General features: G+C 43.3%; 1 protein-coding gene across 5 annotated transcripts; it reads right to left on the bottom strand.

Annotated features, from left to right (window-relative positions):
• Window positions 1-3,479: 3,479 nt before the first annotated feature.
• Window positions 3,480-20,162, bottom strand: LOC133230720 (zinc finger protein 45-like). Of its 5 annotated transcripts, none has more exons than XM_061388564.1 (7): window positions 20,056-20,162; window positions 12,642-12,802; window positions 12,486-12,558; window positions 11,221-11,278; window positions 9,210-9,384; window positions 8,060-8,155; window positions 3,480-6,030 (listed from the first exon to the last, which is right to left on the bottom strand). In XM_061388564.1, the coding sequence occupies exons 5-7, from the start codon at window positions 9,286-9,288 to the stop codon at window positions 4,205-4,207; spliced, it is 2,001 nt and encodes a 666-aa protein (XP_061244548.1). In that variant the 5' UTR covers window positions 9,289-9,384; window positions 11,221-11,278; window positions 12,486-12,558; window positions 12,642-12,802; window positions 20,056-20,162; the 3' UTR covers window positions 3,480-4,204. The 5 variants fall into 5 exon arrangements, with proteins under 5 accessions (XP_061244548.1, XP_061244547.1, XP_061244546.1 ...); XM_061388563.1 differs by having other exon boundaries at window positions 9,210-9,366; XM_061388562.1 differs by having other exon boundaries at window positions 9,210-9,336; window positions 12,449-12,558; window positions 20,056-20,161.
• Between the last annotated feature and the right edge of the window lie 362 nt (window positions 20,163-20,524).

The raw sequence follows: 20,524 nt of genomic DNA, 5'->3' as shown, positions 1-20,524 counted from the left end.
GTTTTTCCTGTGGTCATGTATGGATGTGAGAGTTGGACTGTGAAGAAGGCTGAGCGCCAAAGAATTGATGCTTTTGAACTGTGGTGTTGGAGAAGACTCTTGAGAGTCCCTTGGACTGCAAGGAGATCCAACCAGTCCATTCTGAAGGAGATCAGCCCTGGGATTTCTTTGGAAGGACTGATGCTGAAGCTGAAACTCCAGTACTTTGGCCACCTCATGCGAAGGGTTGACTCATTGGAAAAGACTTTGATGCTGGGAGGGATTGGGGGCAGGAGGAGTAGCAAACGACAGAGGATGAGATGTCTGGATGGCATCACTGACTCGATGGATGTGAGTCTCAGTGAACTCCGGCAGTTGGTGATGGACAGGGAGGCCTGGCGTGCTGCAGTTCATGGGGTCGCAAAGAGTCGGACACGACTGAGCGACTGATCTGATCTGAATGGTCTAGTGGTTTTCCCCACTTTCTTCAATTTAAGTCTGATTTTGGCAATAAGGAGTTCATGGTCTGAGCCACAGTCAGCTCCTGGTCTTGTTTTTGCTAACTGTATAGAGCTTCTCCATCTTTGGCTGCAAAGAATATAATCAATCTGATTTCAGTGTTGACCGTCTGGTGATGTCCATGTGTAGAGTTTTCTCTTGTGTTCCTGGAAGAGGGTGTTTGCTATGACCAGTGCATTCTCTTGGCAAAAGTCTATTAGCCTTTGCCCTGCTTCATTCCGTATTCCAAGGCCAAATTTGCCTGTTTCCCCAGGTGTTTCTTGACTTCCTACTTTTTGCATTCCAGTCCCCTATAATGAAAAGGACATCTTTTTTGGGTGTTAGTTCTAAAAGGCCTTGTAGGTCTTCATAGAACCTTTCAACTTCAGCTTCAGTGTTAGTGGTTGGGGCATAGACTTGGATTACCATGATATTGAATGATTTGCCTTGGAAATGAAGAGATCATTCTGTCTTTTTTGAGATTGCATCCAAGTACTGCATTTTGGACTCTTGTTGACCATGATGACTACTCCATTTCCTCTAAGGGATTCCTGCCCAGTAGTAGATGTAATGGTCATCTGAGTTAAATTCACCCATCCCAGTCCATTTTAGTTTGCTGATTCCTAGAATGTCGACGTTCACTCTTGCCATCTCCTGTTTGACCACTTCCAATTTGCCTTGATTCGTAGACCTAACATTCCAGGTTCCTATGCAATATTGCTCTTTACAGCATTGGACCTTGCTTCTATCACCAGTCACATCCACAGGTGGGTATTGTTTTTGCTTTGGCTCCATCCCTTCATTCTTTCTGGAGTTATTTCTCCATTGATCTCCAGTAGCATATTGGGCACCTACTGACCTGGGGAGTTCCTCTTTCAGTATCCTATCATTTTGCCTTTTCATACTGTTCATGGGGTTCTCAAGGCAAGAATACTGAAGTGGTTTGCCATTCCCTTCTCCAGTGGACCACATTCTGTCAGATCTCTCCACCATGACTTGCCCATCTTGGGGAGCCCCACATGGCATAGCTTAGTTTCATTGAGTTAGACAAGGCTGTGGTCCGTGTGATTAGATTGACTAGCTTTCTGTGTGGAGAAGGTAATGGCACCCCACTCCAGTACTCTTGCCTGGAAAATCCCATGGACAGAGGAGCCCAGTAGGCTGCAGTCCATGGGGATTGCTGAGAGTCGGACACGACTAAGCAACTTCACTTTCACTTTTCACTTTCATGTGTTGGAGAAGGAAATGGCAACTCACTCCAGTGTTCTTGCCTGGAGAATCCCAGGGATGGGGGAGCCTGGTGAGATGCAATCTATGGGGTCGCAGAGAGTCGGACATGACTGAAGCGACTTAGCAGCAGCAGCAGCTTTCTGTGATTATGGTTTGTGTGTCTGCCCTCTGATGCCTCTCGCAACACCTACCATCTTACTTGGGTTTCTCTTACCTCAGACATGGGGTATCTCTTCACGGATGCTCCAGCAAAGTGCAGCCGCTGCTCCTTACCTTGGACGAGGGGTATCTCCTCACAGCTACCCCTCCTGACCTTGAACGTGGAGTAGTTCCTCTCGACCCTCCTGGGCCCCAGAAAAACTTAAAAACACTTTAAGGTTGTATTATAGGGACTTCCCTGCTGAATCACGGGTTAGAATTCCAGGCTTTCACTGCAGTGGCTTGGGGTCAATCCCTGGCTGAGATTAGAGATCCTACAAGTGTGGCAAAGCAAAAAACATACAAGCTCAAAAGTGTATTATAGCCTTCATGGGCCCAAGAGAATACAGTAACTTGGTTGATTCTTTATTGTGTCTCTCATATGAGTCTGAGTCACCAAAGTCAATGAGTCAGAGGCTTTTGTGGTAGTTCAGTGGCTAAGATTCTGGCTTCCACTGCAGGGGGGCCTGGGTTTGATCTGTGGTCAGGGAACTAGATCCCAGAACCCCATAACTAAAGATTCTGCATGCCGCAAGAGCATAGATCCTACGTGCCACCAATAAGACTTGGCATGGCCAAATAAATATTAATTGAAATGGATCATAGACCTAAATGTAAAACCTGAAACTGTGCAGCTTTTAGAGTAGGGAAAAAAAGTGGGGGCAGAAAAACCTTTGTGACATTAAGTTAGGCAGAGTTATTATATCTGAAACCCAAAGCACAATCGCAGAAGACAAAAACTGAACTTCATCAAAAATTTAAAAAACTTAAATGCTCTGTGAAAAATACTATGTGGCAAAAACAAAAACCACACGCTGTGACAAAATATCTGCAAAACACATAACTGACAAAGGACAAGTGTCCAGAACATATAACTAACTCAAAAATCTAGAACAAGAAAACAGTTCACCAAAGAAAATAGGTCTATGGTTATCAAACATTCATGTATAAAGATGCTCAACTTAGTCATTGCTGCTGCTGCTGCTAAGTCGCTTCAGTCGTGTCCAGCTCTGTGCGACCCCATAGACGGCAGCCCACCAGGCTCCGCCGTCCCTGGGATTCTCCAGGCAAGAACACCGGAATGGGTTGCCATTTCCTTCTCCAATGCATGAAAGTGAAAAGTGAAAGTGAAGTCGCTCAGTCGTGTCCGACTCTTTTCGACCCCATGGACTGCAGCCAACCAGGCCCCTCCGTCCATGGGGTTTTCCAGGCAAGAGTACTGGAGTGGGGTGCCATTGCCTTCTCCAAACTTAGTCATTAGGGAAATATAAATTAAGACCAACATGAGAAACCACTATAAAACTACTGAAATGTTAAAAAATAAAACCCTGATATGCACTGGTGGTGGGAGTGCAAAATGGTATATCCACTTTAGAAACACCTGTTTTTCACAAAGTTAGACATACTCTTACAACCCAACAATCCCACTCCTAAGTATTTATCAAAATAAAGAAACCTGTGTTGATACACAAATATTGTCAGACAGATCTAGTTAATACACCATATAGAAATCATCATACTTGCTGCCACTGGAGGTAGAACTGACAAGAATGGTACACAAGGAAACATTCAGGTTTAATAGAAATGTGGTATATATTGATTTTGGTGATGATTACACAAGTAGATACACTTATCAAAATTCACGAAGCTGTAAACTTGAGATTTATGCATGTGCTTGCATGCAAATTACATCTCAATAAGGAACTGTTAGCATACAAAATTGCTGGTCACACACAACCTGGTGATTCTGGACCCACTAATGGGTTATGACCTTCAGTTTGATAAGCACTAGTTCACAAGACCTGCAGGGCTGGGAAGATGACCCCAAGTGTCTAATCCAATCCTCCAAGCCTTGGAGAATTCCTCTGTTTACAAGTTTATAGAAAACTTTAGAGAGGAACTGAATAAAAATTTCAAAAGTGACTTCTCCCTTTAACTCATTTAACATTGCTGGACACCTGCAGTGTGGTAGGCATTGAAGAGGCAGAGTGGACTTGCTGTAAACAAAGTCCATGCCTTCCGGGAGCTTCTATTCTAGTGGAAGAGATTTGGGCATTTCTGTCTTAGTACTTTTGGTTCCCTCCAGATCGGACCCATCCTTCCCATGCCTCTCATCCATGTAGTATCTGCTAAATGTCAAGGTTCTGAATGAAGCTCTCTGTCTCCACACTCATGAGGCTTCTCTGCTGTGTGGTCATCCAACCACCATGACACTTTGCGAGTTCTGGAGGAAATAAATGTTTTGTTTTCTACGACAGGACTATTTCAGCACGCATGTGAAGTATTAACTCACACAATTTTATAGAGATTCTTTGCTGTATGTATTCTCTGATGAGGCAAAGTCTTTGTCACCCTCATCCCCAGCATGGACTCGCTGATGAATTGTAAGACTGGAGCTCCAACTGAAGCCTTTCCCACACTCTTCACATTTATATGGTTTTTCCCCTGTGTGGACTCTCTGATGGGCCTGGAGGTATGAGCTCCAACTGAAGACCTTACCACACTCCTCACACTTATATGGTTTCTCTCCAGTGTGAACCCTCTGGTGGGCTTGAAGGTATGATCTCTGTCTGAAGCGTTTACCACACACATCACATCGATACGGTTTCTCTCCTGTGTGGACTCCACGGTGAGCCAGAAAATTTGAGGCCCGACAGAAGCCTTTCCCACACTCCTCACACTGGTAGGGTTTCTCTCCAGTATGGCACCTCTGATGGGCCTGCAGCTGCGAGCCCACACTGAAGCCTTTCCCACACTCTGCACACTGATACGGTTTCTCGCCAGTGTGGACTCTCTGATGCACTTGAAGGCTTGAGAACTGACTGAAGGCCTTCCCACATTTTTCACATTTATAGGGCTTCTCTCCTGTGTGGATTCGACAATGAACGTTAAGATCTGAACTCCGGCTGAAGCCCTTCCCACATGTACCACATTTGTACGGTTTTTCTCCAGTGTGGCCTCTCTGATGGGCCAGAAGATTTGAGGCCTGACTGAAACCTTTCCCACACTCCTCACATTTATATGGTTTCTCTCCTGTATGGACTCTAAAATGAATGTTAAAATCTGAGCTACGACTAAAGCCCTTTCCGCATGCATCGCATTGATAGGGTTTCTCACCACTATGGCCTCTCTGATGGTCCAGAAGATTTGAGGCCCGGCAGAAGCCCTTCCCACACTCCTCGCATTTGTAAGGTTTCTCTCCTGTGTGGCTTATCTGATGGGCTTGGAGATGGGAACCCACACTGAAGCCTTTCCCACACTCCTCACACTTATACGGTTTCTCACCTGTGTGGATTCTACAATGGATGTTCAGGTGTGAGCTATAACTGAAGCCCTTGCCACACGCATCACATTTGTAAGGCTTCTCCCCAGTGTGGATTCGCTGATGAGCTTGCAGGCGTGAATGCCAACTGAAGCCCTTCCCACACTCTTCACATTGATAAGGTTTCTTTTCCGTGTGAACTCTCTGATGGACATGGAGATAGGAGCGCTTACTGTAGCCCAGCCCACATTCCTCACATTTATAGGGTTTCTCCAATGGGTGGGCTATTAGAGGAGCCTGAAAATGTGAGCTTTTTCTGATGTTCCTCCCACACTCCTCTAATCTGTGTGGATTCTCTCCAGCAGGGACTCTTTGATGTTGATGAAGATATGACCTCTGACTAAAACCTTTGTGTGACATATCATGATTGTTCAGTTTTGCTCTACTGTGGACTCTCTGATGGGCTTGAAGACTTGAAAACCGACGGAAGGTGTTTTCACATTTTTCACATTTATAGGGCTTCTCTCTTGTGGAGGCTGTCTGGTTCATTTGAAGGTAAGAGCCCCATATGAAACCCTTCCCACACTCCACCCCTTTATAGGGTTTTCCTCCAGTGTAGTCTCTGCACTGAACTTGAAGATGTGAACTCTGACTGAAGTCTTTACTGAACTCATCTTTATAGAGTGTGTCACTTTGTTTTTCCAACTGAGAGCCAATTCCTTGAATAATTCCCATGGAATCTCGACACCTGGTTAATTCCTCTGTAACCTGTAGCCAGATTTTTGAGCAGAAAAATTCTTCGTGTGGCAGATACCTTAATCCAACTTCTTGAAGAGTCTCTATGCCATTTAGATTCTGATTTCCTAAGAGGATAAAGAAAATTAAAAGATGGGGCATATGAGTGCTTTGCTCAGAAATGCCAAGGTTATAAACTTAGGCCCACACCCTAAGGCCTTATGAGGACATGAAAAACTTCTATTTTTCCTCAGCATCATGTATCCTTTGCATACCTCCAGACACCAAGAGGTGTTCCACCAGGCTCCCTTTCACTACACATCAGTGGGATTCATTTAGAATCATAATAAGTTTCATAGCTGAAATATAAATTAGAGATCTAGTAGCTATAGAGCAAGAAAAATACCTCCTAGGGAATGTTTACCAAGACGAGGCTGCATGTTACTCAAAGCCTTACTTTCTCTGCTGCAACAAGTGTTTCATAAACAGCTTTCACATAATTGCACATCTGATCCAAATGCTCAAAAGCTCAAGTAAGACCCTTACTAACAGATTATCAGAAGACATCCCCAAGCAGTGTTGAAAACTTTTGCTTTATTAGAAGTTTACTCCACTGGAAGGAGCTTTGAAGGCCCTGGTAGGTTGGAAAGATAGATGTTTAGGAGAAAATAATTTATCACCTAAGGGCCTAAAGTTCAGAGTATAAGCAGAGAGAGTGGTCTTTTGTCTCCTGCTGGGAAATATCCTTCAGGAAAACAATATGCAGAAAAGTTTACTATAATAACATACACTATTCCAAAACTTCACATCAATAAAATTCCTACAACTTCCCTGGGGGAAAAATAAAGACTGAAAAATTAAAAGATAACCTAATTTTTACAACTGAGTAAGACCTTGCAAGGAGTAAATAAATAGGGTGGAATACAGATTTTAAAAGTCAGTATTGGACAGGAAGAGTTACATTCTCCTTGGAACTCTGTTCCACCAATTAGTCATATAGCTTGCTACTAACTTCTTTAGAGGTGTCTTTTCAAATAATGCCTTATCAGTGATGCCTCTTTTATTACCATACAATATCATATACTAAATTCTCCCTATCTATTCTACATTCTGAGCGACTGATCTGATCTGATCTGATTCTACATTCCTGGAAATCTCCATTAGCCATACACTGTCTTGTTTTTACATAGCACATATTCCCATCTGACATACTATATACATAGTATAGGGCACAAAAAGTCCTTGATCTTTTTCGTTTTATGTCTTCTCATGCTTGAATGTAATACCCACAGGGACAAGCATTTTGTACTGTTCACAGGTTTATCACCACTCCCAGAACTCTGTCTGATACGGTCAGTGTTCCAGAAGTACATGCTGGATGGATAAATAAATCCTAGTTTGATGTCTCTGTGACAGTTTGAGCCATGTTACAAAAGTAAGAGAGATTTTGCAGGTAACTTACTCATCACAGGAAAGGCAGTGGAAACAGCTGGGAAGCTGAAAGGCTTCACTAGATGCAGGGCTAACCTAAGTGAATGCTGCTGAGAGAAAATCACGATGATCACAAAATCAGGGAATTTCCTGGTGGTCTAATTGTTAGGACACTGCGCTCTCATTGCCAAGGGCCCAGGTTGGATCCTTGGTCAGGGAACTAAGATCCCACAAGCCACACAGTGTGAAAAAGAAAAAAAAAATCTTGGCAAGAATCACTCGGAAGGCAAAAAAAATAAAAAAGCATAGGGCATAAAGATGGCCATGGGGTATACAGATGGAATGTCTCTGAAATTCTTATACCCTTTTCCTGAATGGGTGAAGATTTTCCTTTTTCATTTAGGAGTCAATATTTTGACCCTTATGTTACCCCTGCCCTGTGAAAAAGTTGTCTCTGAAAGTAGACTATAAAACTGACGGGTATAGGGGACATCACAAGCCACTTTCTATACTGGGATTTTATTTTGAATGAGAGATCTGAGCAGAGAAATGACAATGCTTGAATTTAAAAGAATCACTTGGAGTGGAGAACTGATTGTGAAAAAGCAAAGCAGAAGAGAGAGCATTACAAAGACTGTGGCAGTAATCCAGACAATGACTTGGACCAGAGCCACAGCTGGAGAGGCCACAAGAAGGAGGACAGACTCAGAGTCACAGGACTCTCACCCGAGGAACAGCAGCTCTGGGCTGCTGTCCTTATCATTTGCAGCTTTTCTTCTCTCTCTAATTGGGATGGTACATCTGGTGTGAAGGATTGATGCCCTGTAAAAAGGCAAGGACAAACATTTAAAATGAATGTATTAGAAGCCCAAATTATGAAAAATGGTGGTTTACACTATATCAACACTGACATCAAAATCAGTGTTTTCCAAGCTTTCAATTATGACCCATTGGCAGAAATATATTTTATGCAAAATCGAGGATGTGTAGTCATTGCTGTTGCTGTTTAGTTGCTAAGTCATGTCCAACTCTTGAGACCGCATAGACTGTAGCCCACCAGGTTCCTCTGTCCATGGGACTTTCCAGGCAAGAATACTGCAGTAGGTTGCCATTTCCTTCTCCAGGAGATCTTCCCGACCAAGGATGGAACCCATATCTCCTGCATTGCAGGTGGATTCTTTACCACTGAGCCACTTGGGAAGCCCCCAGGATATGTAGACTAAGTATAAATTACTGGAAGACATTATTTTCATTACACCCTTTTCACCATTTCTCATACTCTTCTTGGCAACAGGCCATAGTTTTTATCGCATTGTGCAGTTACTGCCAAATGCTGTGATATTTTCTACCCTATTTTATTTCAATTCAATTTATATGACCCACTAATTGGAGATGATTACAATTTGAAAAACCAAAAAGGTAGAGCAATCATGCGGACAATTTATAGTATGTTTACAAACACATTTTGGTCAGCAGAGAAAGAAAAACACTATTTCTGTGGGACTTCCCTGGCGATCCAGTGGTTACGAATCTGCCTTCCAATGCAGGGGTGCAGGTTTAGTCCCTGGTCAGGGAGCTAAGTTCCCACACGCCATGGGGCAACTAAGCCAATGCACTGCAACTAGAGAACGTGCACTTCAATGAAAGATCCTGCATGAAGCAACAAGACCCCGTGCACCTCAACTAAGACCTGATGCGGCCAAATAAATAAATAAATATTAAAACAAACTAACAAACAAAAAGCCCTGCAATCTCTGCATCTCATGCTGATTAGAAAACCGAAATTTGGTCCAAGAGCTCCGAAGCTCTGCCTGTTCAAGGGCACATAAATATTGCAGGGGGTCTCTGTTCAGTTACAGAGGGCACCCGTCCTCACCCACTGAGAGTAGGTTCCGGAAGTTCTCCAGCATCACTTCCTGGTACAGCTTCCTCTGGGCCAAGTCCAGCAGCCCCATCTCCTCCTCTGTGAAGACCACGGCCACATCCTTGAAGGTCACTGCCTCCTACAACATCAATCACACTCCTGATTCTCCCTGGAGGAAGGGTAACAACTGAGAAAAGTGGGCAGGATGTGTATAAAGTGGTTCCAGGTGCTGAGAGACCAGAGTCAATTTTACTGTAACATAATTAAACGTCCCCAATAACGCATTTATGTTGTATATATTTTTCTTTTTATAATAAATGCTGAAAAGAACAACTTTTCATATAGATTTTTTTGCTTTCCTTCTGATTATTTATTTAGGATAAGTTCCAAACAGTGAAAAATTACCATGTCAAAGAATAGGCAGCTTCAAAATTGTTATGTACAACAGCAGATTTTCTTCTCAACTTTTCCCTTATTTTATCCTCCTCCAAGAGTATATAAGTAGCCCCAATTCTCCATATCCCACACTTGGAATATAACCATATTTTTAAATCCTAGGCAAACTTAGTAAAAGAACAACTAATTTGATTATTTGCACTTATTTGATCATTAATTAGCTTATCATATTTTCACATATTTACTAGGTGTTTTTATTTTTTTCTTCAGAACTTGGCCTGTTAATATTCTTTTTTTTTTTTAATTTTTATTTTTTTTCAGCAACAGAGGTATCAGTGGATTCATAGAGGAGTAGCTTCCTTGTCTGAAGCAAGGTCCTGGAGCAAATCCTATTGTGTGTGTCCCATGGCAGGCAGGACATGGCCAATATATATATATATATATTTTTTTTTTTTTTAATTACCTTGGCCGTACCACATGGCACGTGGGATCTTAGTTCCCCAACCAGGGACTGAAGGCACACCCCTCTGTAGTGGAAGCACAGAATATTTAACACTGGACCTCCAGGGAAGTCCCACCTGTTTATATTCTTTGCACATACTCCAACTGGGGTTTTATATTAGGATTCTGTAAAATTCCTATTACAGATTTCAAGCTTTGGTTTTTTGAGCATGGTGATGGACAGGGAGGCCTGGCATGCTGTGGTTCATGGGGTCGCAAAGAGTCGGACATGACTGAGCGACTGAACTGAACTGATTACACATATTTTCACCTACATTTGGCTACTGTTCTTGTACAGCACTGGGGACAGTATGGTTTCACAGCCTTGGCACTTCTGACATTTGAGGCCAGATGATTCTTTGTTGAAGGGGGCTGCTGCGTGCACTGCAGAGTATTTAGCAGCGTCCCTGGCTCTTATGTACTGTATCAGTAACATCCCCCAAGTCAGACAGCAAAAATGTTTTCAGACATGGCCTGAGGGCACAATCGCTCATGACTAGGAATCACTTGTGCTGCTGCTGCTGCTAAGTCACTTCAGTCGTGTCCGACTCTGTGTGACCCCATAGACAGGAGCCCACCAGGCTCCCCTGTCCCTGGGGTTCTCCAGGCAAGAACACTGGAGTGGGTTGCCATTTCCTTCTCCAATGCATGAAAGTGAAACGTGAAAGTGAAGTCGCTCAGTCATGTCTGACTCTTAGTGACCCCATGGACTGCAGCCTACCAGGCTCCTCCGTCCATGAGATTCTCTAGGCAAAAGTACTGGAGTGGGGTGCCACTGCCTTCTCCGAAGAATCACTTGTATACAGCATTATTTTAACATCTTCTATTCTACTCTGATATTACAGAGTAATATGAATGTGAAATTCATATGTAATGTGTATTGTATGTAATACAATACAAATATGTAATGTGAAATTACAAAAAAGTGATAAAACAACAAAAATGAAACTATATTAAAATTAAAAACCAGTGATCATCTGGCACTCTTCTTGGAAGAGGTTCTCAGCTGCCTACTGTTCACTTCAACTGTTCACTTCAGGGCTTCCCAAGAAAGAGAAACAAGATGTGTTTAATTGCTGAGAAATGAGGTGACAACTGAATGCCTAGAAAGGCAAGCCCAACTCACCTTGAACTTGGACATTTTTTCCTCCTCCTTCTAGGGAACTGCTGAGTCTTGGGAAGGCCTGATGGGAGAAGAAGGAAAAAAACTGTCAAAGTCTGGTCAAGGATGTCGCTGACCCATGTTGTTATTGTTCAGTTGCTAAGTTGTGTCTGACTCTTTTGAGAACCCATGGACTGCAGCCCACCACACTCCTCTGTCTATGGGATTTCCCAGGCAAGAATACTGGAGTGGGTTGCCATTTCCTTCTCCAGGGGATATTCCCCACCCAGGGATTGAACCCAGAGCACAGCAGAAAATGGAGGGATTAACAATGTCTATCTTGTACACCTACTGTCTTTGCTAAAATAATTAACTTGTATTCACAATTTCAGTACAACTTATGTGGCAAAATGCACAGGCTAACGCAACTTTTCACCATTCGAATAGAACTTATACTTTTAATTTTAATTAAACCTGGAGTATAAACACAAAACAATGCCTAGGATTACTGTCAGAATTAAATGAGTAGGCGGAAAGCTCAAAGAACACTTCCAAGGCACCTTATTTCTCAGTAGCAGCAGAAAGCAGGTCATGTTCAGTAATGAAAAACCTGTCCTCATAAATAGTTTCTATCACTGGATCCTTCAGAGGCTGTTGCTTTGTCATATGAAAATCACCTTTAGCCTCTGACATGTTATTCTTGCTTGGTTTGTCATACTTAATTTGATGCCTTTGCAGTAATATTTAAGATTACATTGATGATTTTTTTCCCTGTGTAAAATACATATCACATAAAATTTTATGTTTGAACCATTTTTTTAGGGTGTTGAGTTCATTAGGTATGTTCATATTGTGAATCACCACCACTATCTGTCTCTAGAACTTTTCCACCGCCAGGAACTGAAACTCTATACTCATCAAACACTTAACTCTCCACTGCCTATCCGCTTGGCCCCTGGTAACCACTATTCCACTTTCATAGTCGTAGTGTCAAATTTTTCATGACACTACGAATGACCACTTTTTCAAAGATATAAGACCTTGCTAATTTGACTTTGCTAACAGTAGGGCCTTAAAAAAACTCATACCATTGAGCTGAAGAAAAATGAACAGAATCCTATTATTTAACAGTAAGTTAATCAGTATGCCATTTTAATTAACAAGCTAATCATAGTAATGACAGAAACAACACAAATGGCAATGTTTAACACCACACAAGCACTAAGTACGCGCTAGGGACCTTGAGACGCACTTGGCACACATTGCTCCATTAGGTACCTCCCACACACCTGTGAAGAATCTAGTGTCGTACGAGCGGTGTGACACTGGTCTGATCACCTCCACCTCTGTGCCTCTCCTCAGCTACAACAGGAGGGAAAAAAAGAGAATGTCAGTCCTAGGGTTACTGTGAGGGATGAATGAGCTCAATGCCCTTAGCCCTGTACCTGGCATTTTAGAAAGTTCTCAGTAAATGGTGATGGTCACGACTGTTGTTTCCACGTAACAGACGAGGAAGCCAAGGCTCGGTGAGGTCAAGAGGTGGGGAGGAACCTGAATCCACTCTCACAAAGGAGCTAATCTTCTAGATCTTGTATCTCTGTTGCTTCTAAGAAAAAAAAAAATACACTGATGGGAGTCTGAGGTCTCATGAAAAGAGAAATGAGAGGTTGAGAGCTGGGGACAGAAGACAGACATGGAAACTGGAAGAGGACTCTGAAGTCAGAGGATCCGCTTGAAGGAGATGAGAACAGAGTCAGGAAGGGTGGCGGCTTTGGAATCAGACCACTGGTATTTGAATACTGGCATCTCCAACATGCCACTACTTAGTCCCAAGGTCTGATCTGTAAATCAGGAATTAACTTGGTTATGATTAACCAGTGGCCAACAGAAGAGTCAAGATTTTCACCGAGAGCCTAACCTAATAGCACATCAGACTCACAGGGGAATTTTTAAAAAATGGTCAGACTTTAAATGGAAAGCAACTTATAAAAGCTGTATTTTAAAAATTGTTTTTTTTAAACAAAACAAAGACAAAGAAATCCTCAGAACTTATTCACAACTAATTAAATCAGAAACTGTGGAGGAGGGTTGCTAACATCTGCACTCTTACCCCTCTCCGAGCACCCCAGCCTGTGATTTCATTGTCCAGTCAGGACACTGCACCAGGAAACGAACCCCAGGTAACAGGACACGGGGTGGTAACCGTGATCAACGTGCAGTAGTTCCCAAGCTCCGGTCAGCTCTATCGTAAGGCCTAAAATGCCCAGTTCTCCCCTGACACCTTTGAGCCTCACAGAGCCCAGAAGGCCTAGCTCCTAGCTCCTCTGCTCTCTCCAGACATGACCTTTTCCCTGGGGAAGACTCCCCATCCAGCTGGTTCGCCTGTGAGTTAACCATGTTTTTATTTATTCATTTATTGGCTGTACCTCATGGCTTGTGGGATCTTAGTTCCCCAACTAGGGATCAAATCTGGGCCCCTGAAATGAAAGTGCTGGGCCTAAAGACTGAACTGCCAGGGAATTCCCTTAACCATATTTTATTTTAATTCATTAATTAACTAAGTTATTTATCTGCCAGCACCACATGGCATGTGGGATCTTAGTCCCCCAACCAGAGATCAACATATGTCCCCTGCAGTGGAAGTGCAGAGTCCTAACCACTGGACCACCAACAAGTCCCATCCCTTAACCAGTTTTTAGATTCTAGCTATTTAACATCTGTGATTCCTGACTTCTTCCTCAGTCTGTTGAATCACAGGGCCAGACTGTCAACCACAGTTAGTAACACATTCCCCACAAGCCAGCTTCCCAAGGCATGTGAGGGTCACAAGGGTCCATAACATGTTATGGAAAAAATTCAAACAAACTTTTTAGTCAATGTAAGATAACCTGCCCAACCACTGCCCCCTGCTCTCCTGTTCTTAGTGCCCCAAAGGGGGATCTCACCACCTATTTACTTCCCACCACTATAGTCATAAAGACACAGTCCTCTTGCTCTGCTCCACGACTCCTGCGTGCGACAGGCCTTGTATGGCCCTGGGTGGCATGCTGTGTCTCTTTTTGGGGGAAACTTCTTTCTTGGTACAGAAAACCTTCTTTCTTGGTAACCTCTCCATGCTGTCATTCGATCACCTTTATAAATGAAGACCTGACACAGTTCACCCCATCAAATGATCAGATGTAGCCCACCTAGTTCTCAACCTAACAGGTTTTGCCTCTGTGCCAGCTTCAAAATTGTTCCAGCAAGCCAACCACATCCTCCTGCCAGAACCAAGGGTTACCCTGCTGCTGCTGCTGCTGCTAAGACGCTTCAGTCGTGTCTGACTCTGTGCGACCCCACAGACGAGAGCCCACCAGGCTCCCCTGTCCCTGGGATTCTCCAGGCAAGAACACTGGAGTGGGTTGCCATCCTACCCTCTGTTTAATACAGAGCCTGCCTCCCAGAGCCACTGCTGCTTCATTCAAGTCCCAAGTGCAACCATGCGTGGCCTTGCATGGCTGTATGTGATAAACAAACTACTGCCAACCTCATCTGCCCAACGCAGATATCTCATACTGTTTAGGACAGGGATTCCGCCTTCCTAAATAAGGTGAATAGGAAGTGATTGGAACACCATCACAATCATCCAGAAAGCTAAAAGAGAACACATTGGTCCAGGGACTTCCCTGGTGGTCCAATGGTTAAGATTTTGCCTTCCACTGCAGGGGGTGTGGGTTCAATCTCTGGTCAGGGAGATTCCACATGCCTCATAGGCAAAAAGCCAAAACATAAAACAGAAACTATACTGTAAAAAAAAAAAAAAAAAATTCAATAAACAAACAAACCCACAGAAGCCCAGATTCATTGAAATGGTAAAAGGACTGGGTTTTTACCAACTTCCTTAGGTGATTCCAATATGGCCCAAGTTTGGGAACCACTGCAGTATTCTATTCTGCCCCTCAAACTGTTATCTGAAATGCCTAATAGCCAGGAAGCCCAGGACAGGACTAGAACTGGCCCTCAGGCCTCCTGATGACTAGCCTCCTTCTTCTCTCTGTTGTAAGATGCCCTCGAAGGTCTAAAGAGGTAAGAGTAATTTGTAAATGCCCCGGGAGGCAAATCCTCAGAGGAAAAATGGAGGCTTCCATTTATACCAGTGGTGCCCAGCTGAAACATAATGCAAGTTACATGGGTAATTTAAATGTTTCTAGCAGACATGTTGAAAAATGTAAAAAGAAGTAGCCTTTATTTTAACAATATATTTAATGCAACATATCCAAAATATTACTTCAACCTGCAACAGAGATATTTTACATTCTTTTTCAGTGTTTGAAATCTCTTGTGTGTCCTACACTTAACAGCACATCTCAGTTGGCACCAGCAACATTTGAAGAACAACAGTCTCAGGTGGCCAATGGCTACCATAGTGAATGGTGCAGACTCAGGCCTTTTTAACGCAATAGAGACCATATGATTATCCCCGAGGAACCGCTGCTGCTGCTGCTAAGTTGCTTCAGTTGTGTCTGACTCTGTGCGACCCCACAGATGGCGGCCCACCAGGCTCCCCAGTTCCTGGGATTCTCCAGGCAAGAACACTGGAGTGGGTTTCCATTTCCTTCTCCAATGCATGGAAGTGAAAAGTAAAAGTGAAGTCACTCAGTCGTGTCCTATTCTTAGTGACCCCATGGACTGCAGCCTACCAGGCTGCTCCGTCCATGGGATTTTCCAGCCAAGAGTACTGGAGTGGGGTGCCATTGCCTTCTCCGCCCCTAGGAACTGACTAGGTTCAAAAGACAACCAATTCTGTTAGTTATCAGTTTCAACAAAGGTTATTATGGAAACGATTCATTTTTGCTCAACTGTATGGTCAAATTGAACTATTAAAAGAAAATGGGGGAGAAAAGAAAACCCTAAAATATTCTTTGCACTTTTAATAACTCACTGCATTTTTCATACTGCATACTCTTCTGTAATAGAAAAAAAAGTACAACTGTAGTCTATAATACATATAGGATGTACTACGTGCCAGGCACCATTTCAAGCACTTTCCACATCATATTTCTTTTAATCATCACATGTCCAACTCTTTGTGACCCCCTCAGCTGTAGCCCGCCAGGCTCCTCTGTCCATGGAATTCTCCAGGCAAGAATACTGGAGTGGGGTACCATTTCCTTCTCCAGAGGATCTTCCTAACCCAGGGATTGAACCCAGGTCTCCTGCATTGAAGGCAGATTCTTTACCATCTGAGCCACTAGGGAAGCCCCCAAAACTTTAATTCTGTGGTTACCTGATGTGAGAAAACCGAGGCACAGAGAAGTTAAGTAAGCTGTGCTGGCCACAGAGTGCTGGAACAAGGAGGTTTTAAAGCTAGCTGCTGAGGTTTAACTCTGGCTCTGCCCCTTGCTGGGTCACCAGGTCATTTATTCAACTGTCTTCGACTGTTTCTTCATTTAAAAAATGACAATAATAATTATTGCACACAGAGCACTGGAAATTCACTGAAACAGAAGAGGTGCCCAACAAATGTTAGCTTTTCTCAGCATCCCCATCATAATCCTGACATAACAAACAAAAAACTGAACACTAACATCGATTTGACAACAAATTTATGGTTACCAGGGGAAGGCAGAGGGACAAATTAGGAGTTTGGGATTAAAATATACACAGTTCTATACACAAAACAGATAATCAACAAGGACTCACTGTACAGCACAGGGAACTATACTCAGTATTTTATAGTAACCTTTAGGGAAAAGAATCTGAAAAGACTATATATACATATGTACTGAATATATATATATATACACATATACACACACATATATGCACATATATATAAATAACTGAATCACTGTGCTGCATACCTAAAACTAACATGAAAGTAAAAGTCACTCAGTTGTGTCTGACTCTACTGGAGAGGGTACCCTTTCCCTTCTCCAGGGGATCTTCCCAACCCAGGGATCCAACACCAGGTCTCCCACATTGCAAGCGGATTCTTTACCAGCTGGGCCACAAGGGAAGTCCAAGAATACTAGGGGGAGTAGCCTATCCCTTCTCCAGCAGATCTTCTCAACCCAGGAATTGAACCAGGGTCTCCTGCATTGCAGGTGGATTCTTTACCAACTGAGTTATCTGGAAAGCTTGAAACTAAGATAACATTGTAAATTAACTATGCTTCCATTTTTAAAAAAAATTTATTTGCTTCCAAGGAAATCTGTCTTACACATGACAAAATTAGGCATAATGATACATCAACTTTTTTTTTTTAACGTAAAAAGTAGATTTATTTAGAGAGAAATACACTTTACAGAGTGTGGGCCATCCCAGAAGGCAGGAGAGTTGATGATACATCAAACTTTGAACACTCGGAAAAAGTTGATGAATTCTACAGCTCGCCAAAGGAATGTGAGGCACCAGACAAGGCATATGCCTATAGACTGCCTTTCTGTTTTGTTCTCTAATTCCAGGCTATAGCCCCTCTGGGCGACTGTTTGCATCACACTTACTCACTAAATAATTCCTCTCTGCCGACCCTGTGCTGGACTCTCCAAAAAGATTAGGACCAGGTCCATGAATCAGAGGTCCCTGTAGCCTAATAGGAGAGAAAGATGAAACTGAGAGTTATATGCCCATGGCAAGTGCAACTCCAAAGAAGCACAGGAAATTTATCATTTTCCTTTCATAATTCCAACTCTTTCTAACTTTCTTATATAAAAAACATTCTCCTAGTGGCCAAGTGTGAAAAATCGTAGAGTTGCTGTTAATACCTGTTATGGACTGAATTGTGAGTCCTACCCCTAAACTCACACATGGAAGTCCTAATCACCAGAACCTCAGAATGTGGCTGCATTGGCAGACAAGGCATTTAAAGGGGTGATTAAGTTAAAATGAGGTCATTAGGGTGGGCCCTAAGTCAATCTGACTGGTATCCTTCTTTGAAGAAACTGGACATAAATAGGGATAGTAGGGGCATGCACACACACAAAGGAAAGACCTTGTGAGGACATGACAAGAAGGCAGCCATCTGCAAGCCATGGAGAGAGGCCTCAGAAGAAACCAAATTTGCTGACAGACTCCTAGCTCCAGACTGTGAGAAAATCTGTTTCTGTTGTCTATGCCAGCCAGGCTGTGATATTTTGTACCAGTAGAAGCTGAAGCTCCAATACTTTGGCCATCTGATGCGAAGAGCTGACTCACTGGAAAAGACTCTGATGCTGGAAAAGACTGAAGGCAGGAGGAGAAGGAAACAACAGAGGATGAGATGGTTGATGGCATCACCGACTGGATGGACATGAGTTAGAGCAAGCTCTGGGAGTTGGTAATGGACAGGGAAGCCTGGCGTGCTGCAGTCCACGGGGTCGCAAAGAGTCAGGCATGACTGAGCGACTGAACTGAGGCACTGTACTTCAGATACACTAACTTATTTCTTCTCATCTAACCATGTCATGATCTTTAACTTCAGCTTACTTGTTTTTATGATATATCGCCCCCTGCTGCAACTCAGTAGTCCATCTTGAATTTTTTTTCCACTTTTACAAATAATACATGGATCTGTCATTTCAGGTGCCTCTTACATTTAGTGATGTCAGTGATGTGGCATGCTGCAGTACATGGGGTTGCAAAGAGTCGGACCCAACTGAACGACGGAACAACAAGTTTTAGCAAATTAATATAGTCTCGGTATAATAACTAATGTTTAAGTTCTACTGACTCAACATCTGGGTTTGCTTTAAAATACTCAATGGGAAAAACCTGTGCATGGGGATAGAGCGATGCAACAAGATCAGCAAGAACTGAAGCAGGATGACTGTTACACAGGAGTCATTATATTACACTTTGTGGGGCTTCCCCCATGGCTCAGATGGTAAAGAATCTGCTAGCAATGAGAGAGACCCAGGTTCTATCCCTGGGTCGGAAAGATCCCCTGGAGAACGGAAGGGCAACCCACTCCAGTACTCTTGCCTGGAGAATTCCAGGGACAGAGGAGCCTGGCAGGTTGTCTGGAAATTTCCAGAATTAAGAGTTAAGGATATGAATAACCTGATAACAATTGTATATAATACAGATAAATACATATAGAAAAGCTGCTAAACAGAAGTGCACTTAAATGTTGATAATCGTCTATATCCTATAGGTCTGTGTCCTATATACGTCATACACATCCTACAAGTTATAACATACGTATCTACATGGGTAATTCGTAATGGTTTTGACTATGTCATAGCTCTACATTTTCTGAATTCTCTACAATGAATGTGCATTTCTTCTATAATCAGTATACAAGCTTTAAATAATATTTAAAATAAGATTAAGTGAGAATGCTTTCAAATTTTTACAAAGACGGCCAAACTCACTAACCCTGCTTTCAAATCCTCTACAATAAAATTTCAACCTACCTGCACAAATTGATCCCAAAAGTCTCCTCTGCAGCCAGTTTCCTAATGGTTGACTATTTCGATAGACTACTTTTCTATCTACGAATGGCAAGTGAGTATCTGCCTTATACTCTTAATATCCCTTTTTATATTAAAGGAATCCAAGGAACAGAAAGAATAAATTCGCATCTAACGTTACCTCGCTAGGAAGTAACTAACGGTGTGGAAGGTGCTGGAGGAGGCGGATTGGACAGCAAAGAGACCTGGAGACAGTCAAACTGCCGATTTCAGTCCGCCTACAACCCCAGGACTTGTGAACCGCCCCAAACGCAGAGAATCCAGCCGTTAAGAGGAAGGCAAGCGGCCGCCCTCGCCCTTCCATCCCGCCCTCTGTTGCAAGTCGCGGCTTTTCTGCCCTGCGACCGAATACCGAGTCCAGCTGATCCCAGGACCGGGTGAGAAAAGTTAAAAGAGACGGCAGGCTCCCAAGGAATCACTCACCTACCTGTGAGAACCAAAGGCCGCAATCGCAATCTCCTAAAGCGGAAATACCTCCAACTATTCGCAGCCCCTGGACTACATTTCCCAGGGTCCCCGAGAGGGGAAGGAGCCACTACCCCGCCCCCGACAGGAAGTGACGTGTTCGACATAGCAGGCCTGAATCGAATTTCCCAGAATCCACGAAAGCAGCGAGGTTCGTGTTCTTGCCCTCCGGTAGGCGAAATACCAGCAGACACGCACAGCGCTGATTATGATTTTTATTTCCCCAGCGCAGCGAATAACCCCTCCGCGCTTTCCCGGAGCGGAAGTTCCGAATCACAGGAAGCCTCCGAGACTACACCTCCCAGAATGCTCTCTGCCGCTGAGCTTCCCGTCTGTCTGCAATTTTACTTTTGAATTAGCAGGTGGATGGGGTCGCTATAAGTCGGACACGACTGAGCGACTTCACTTTCACTTTTCACTTTCATGCATTG

The sequence above is a fragment of the Bos javanicus genome, chromosome 18, assembly GCF_032452875.1.
Source record: "Bos javanicus breed banteng chromosome 18, ARS-OSU_banteng_1.0, whole genome shotgun sequence".
NCBI lineage: Eukaryota > Metazoa > Chordata > Mammalia > Artiodactyla > Bovidae > Bos > Bos javanicus.
This window is presented reverse-complemented; position numbering and strand designations above follow the sequence as displayed.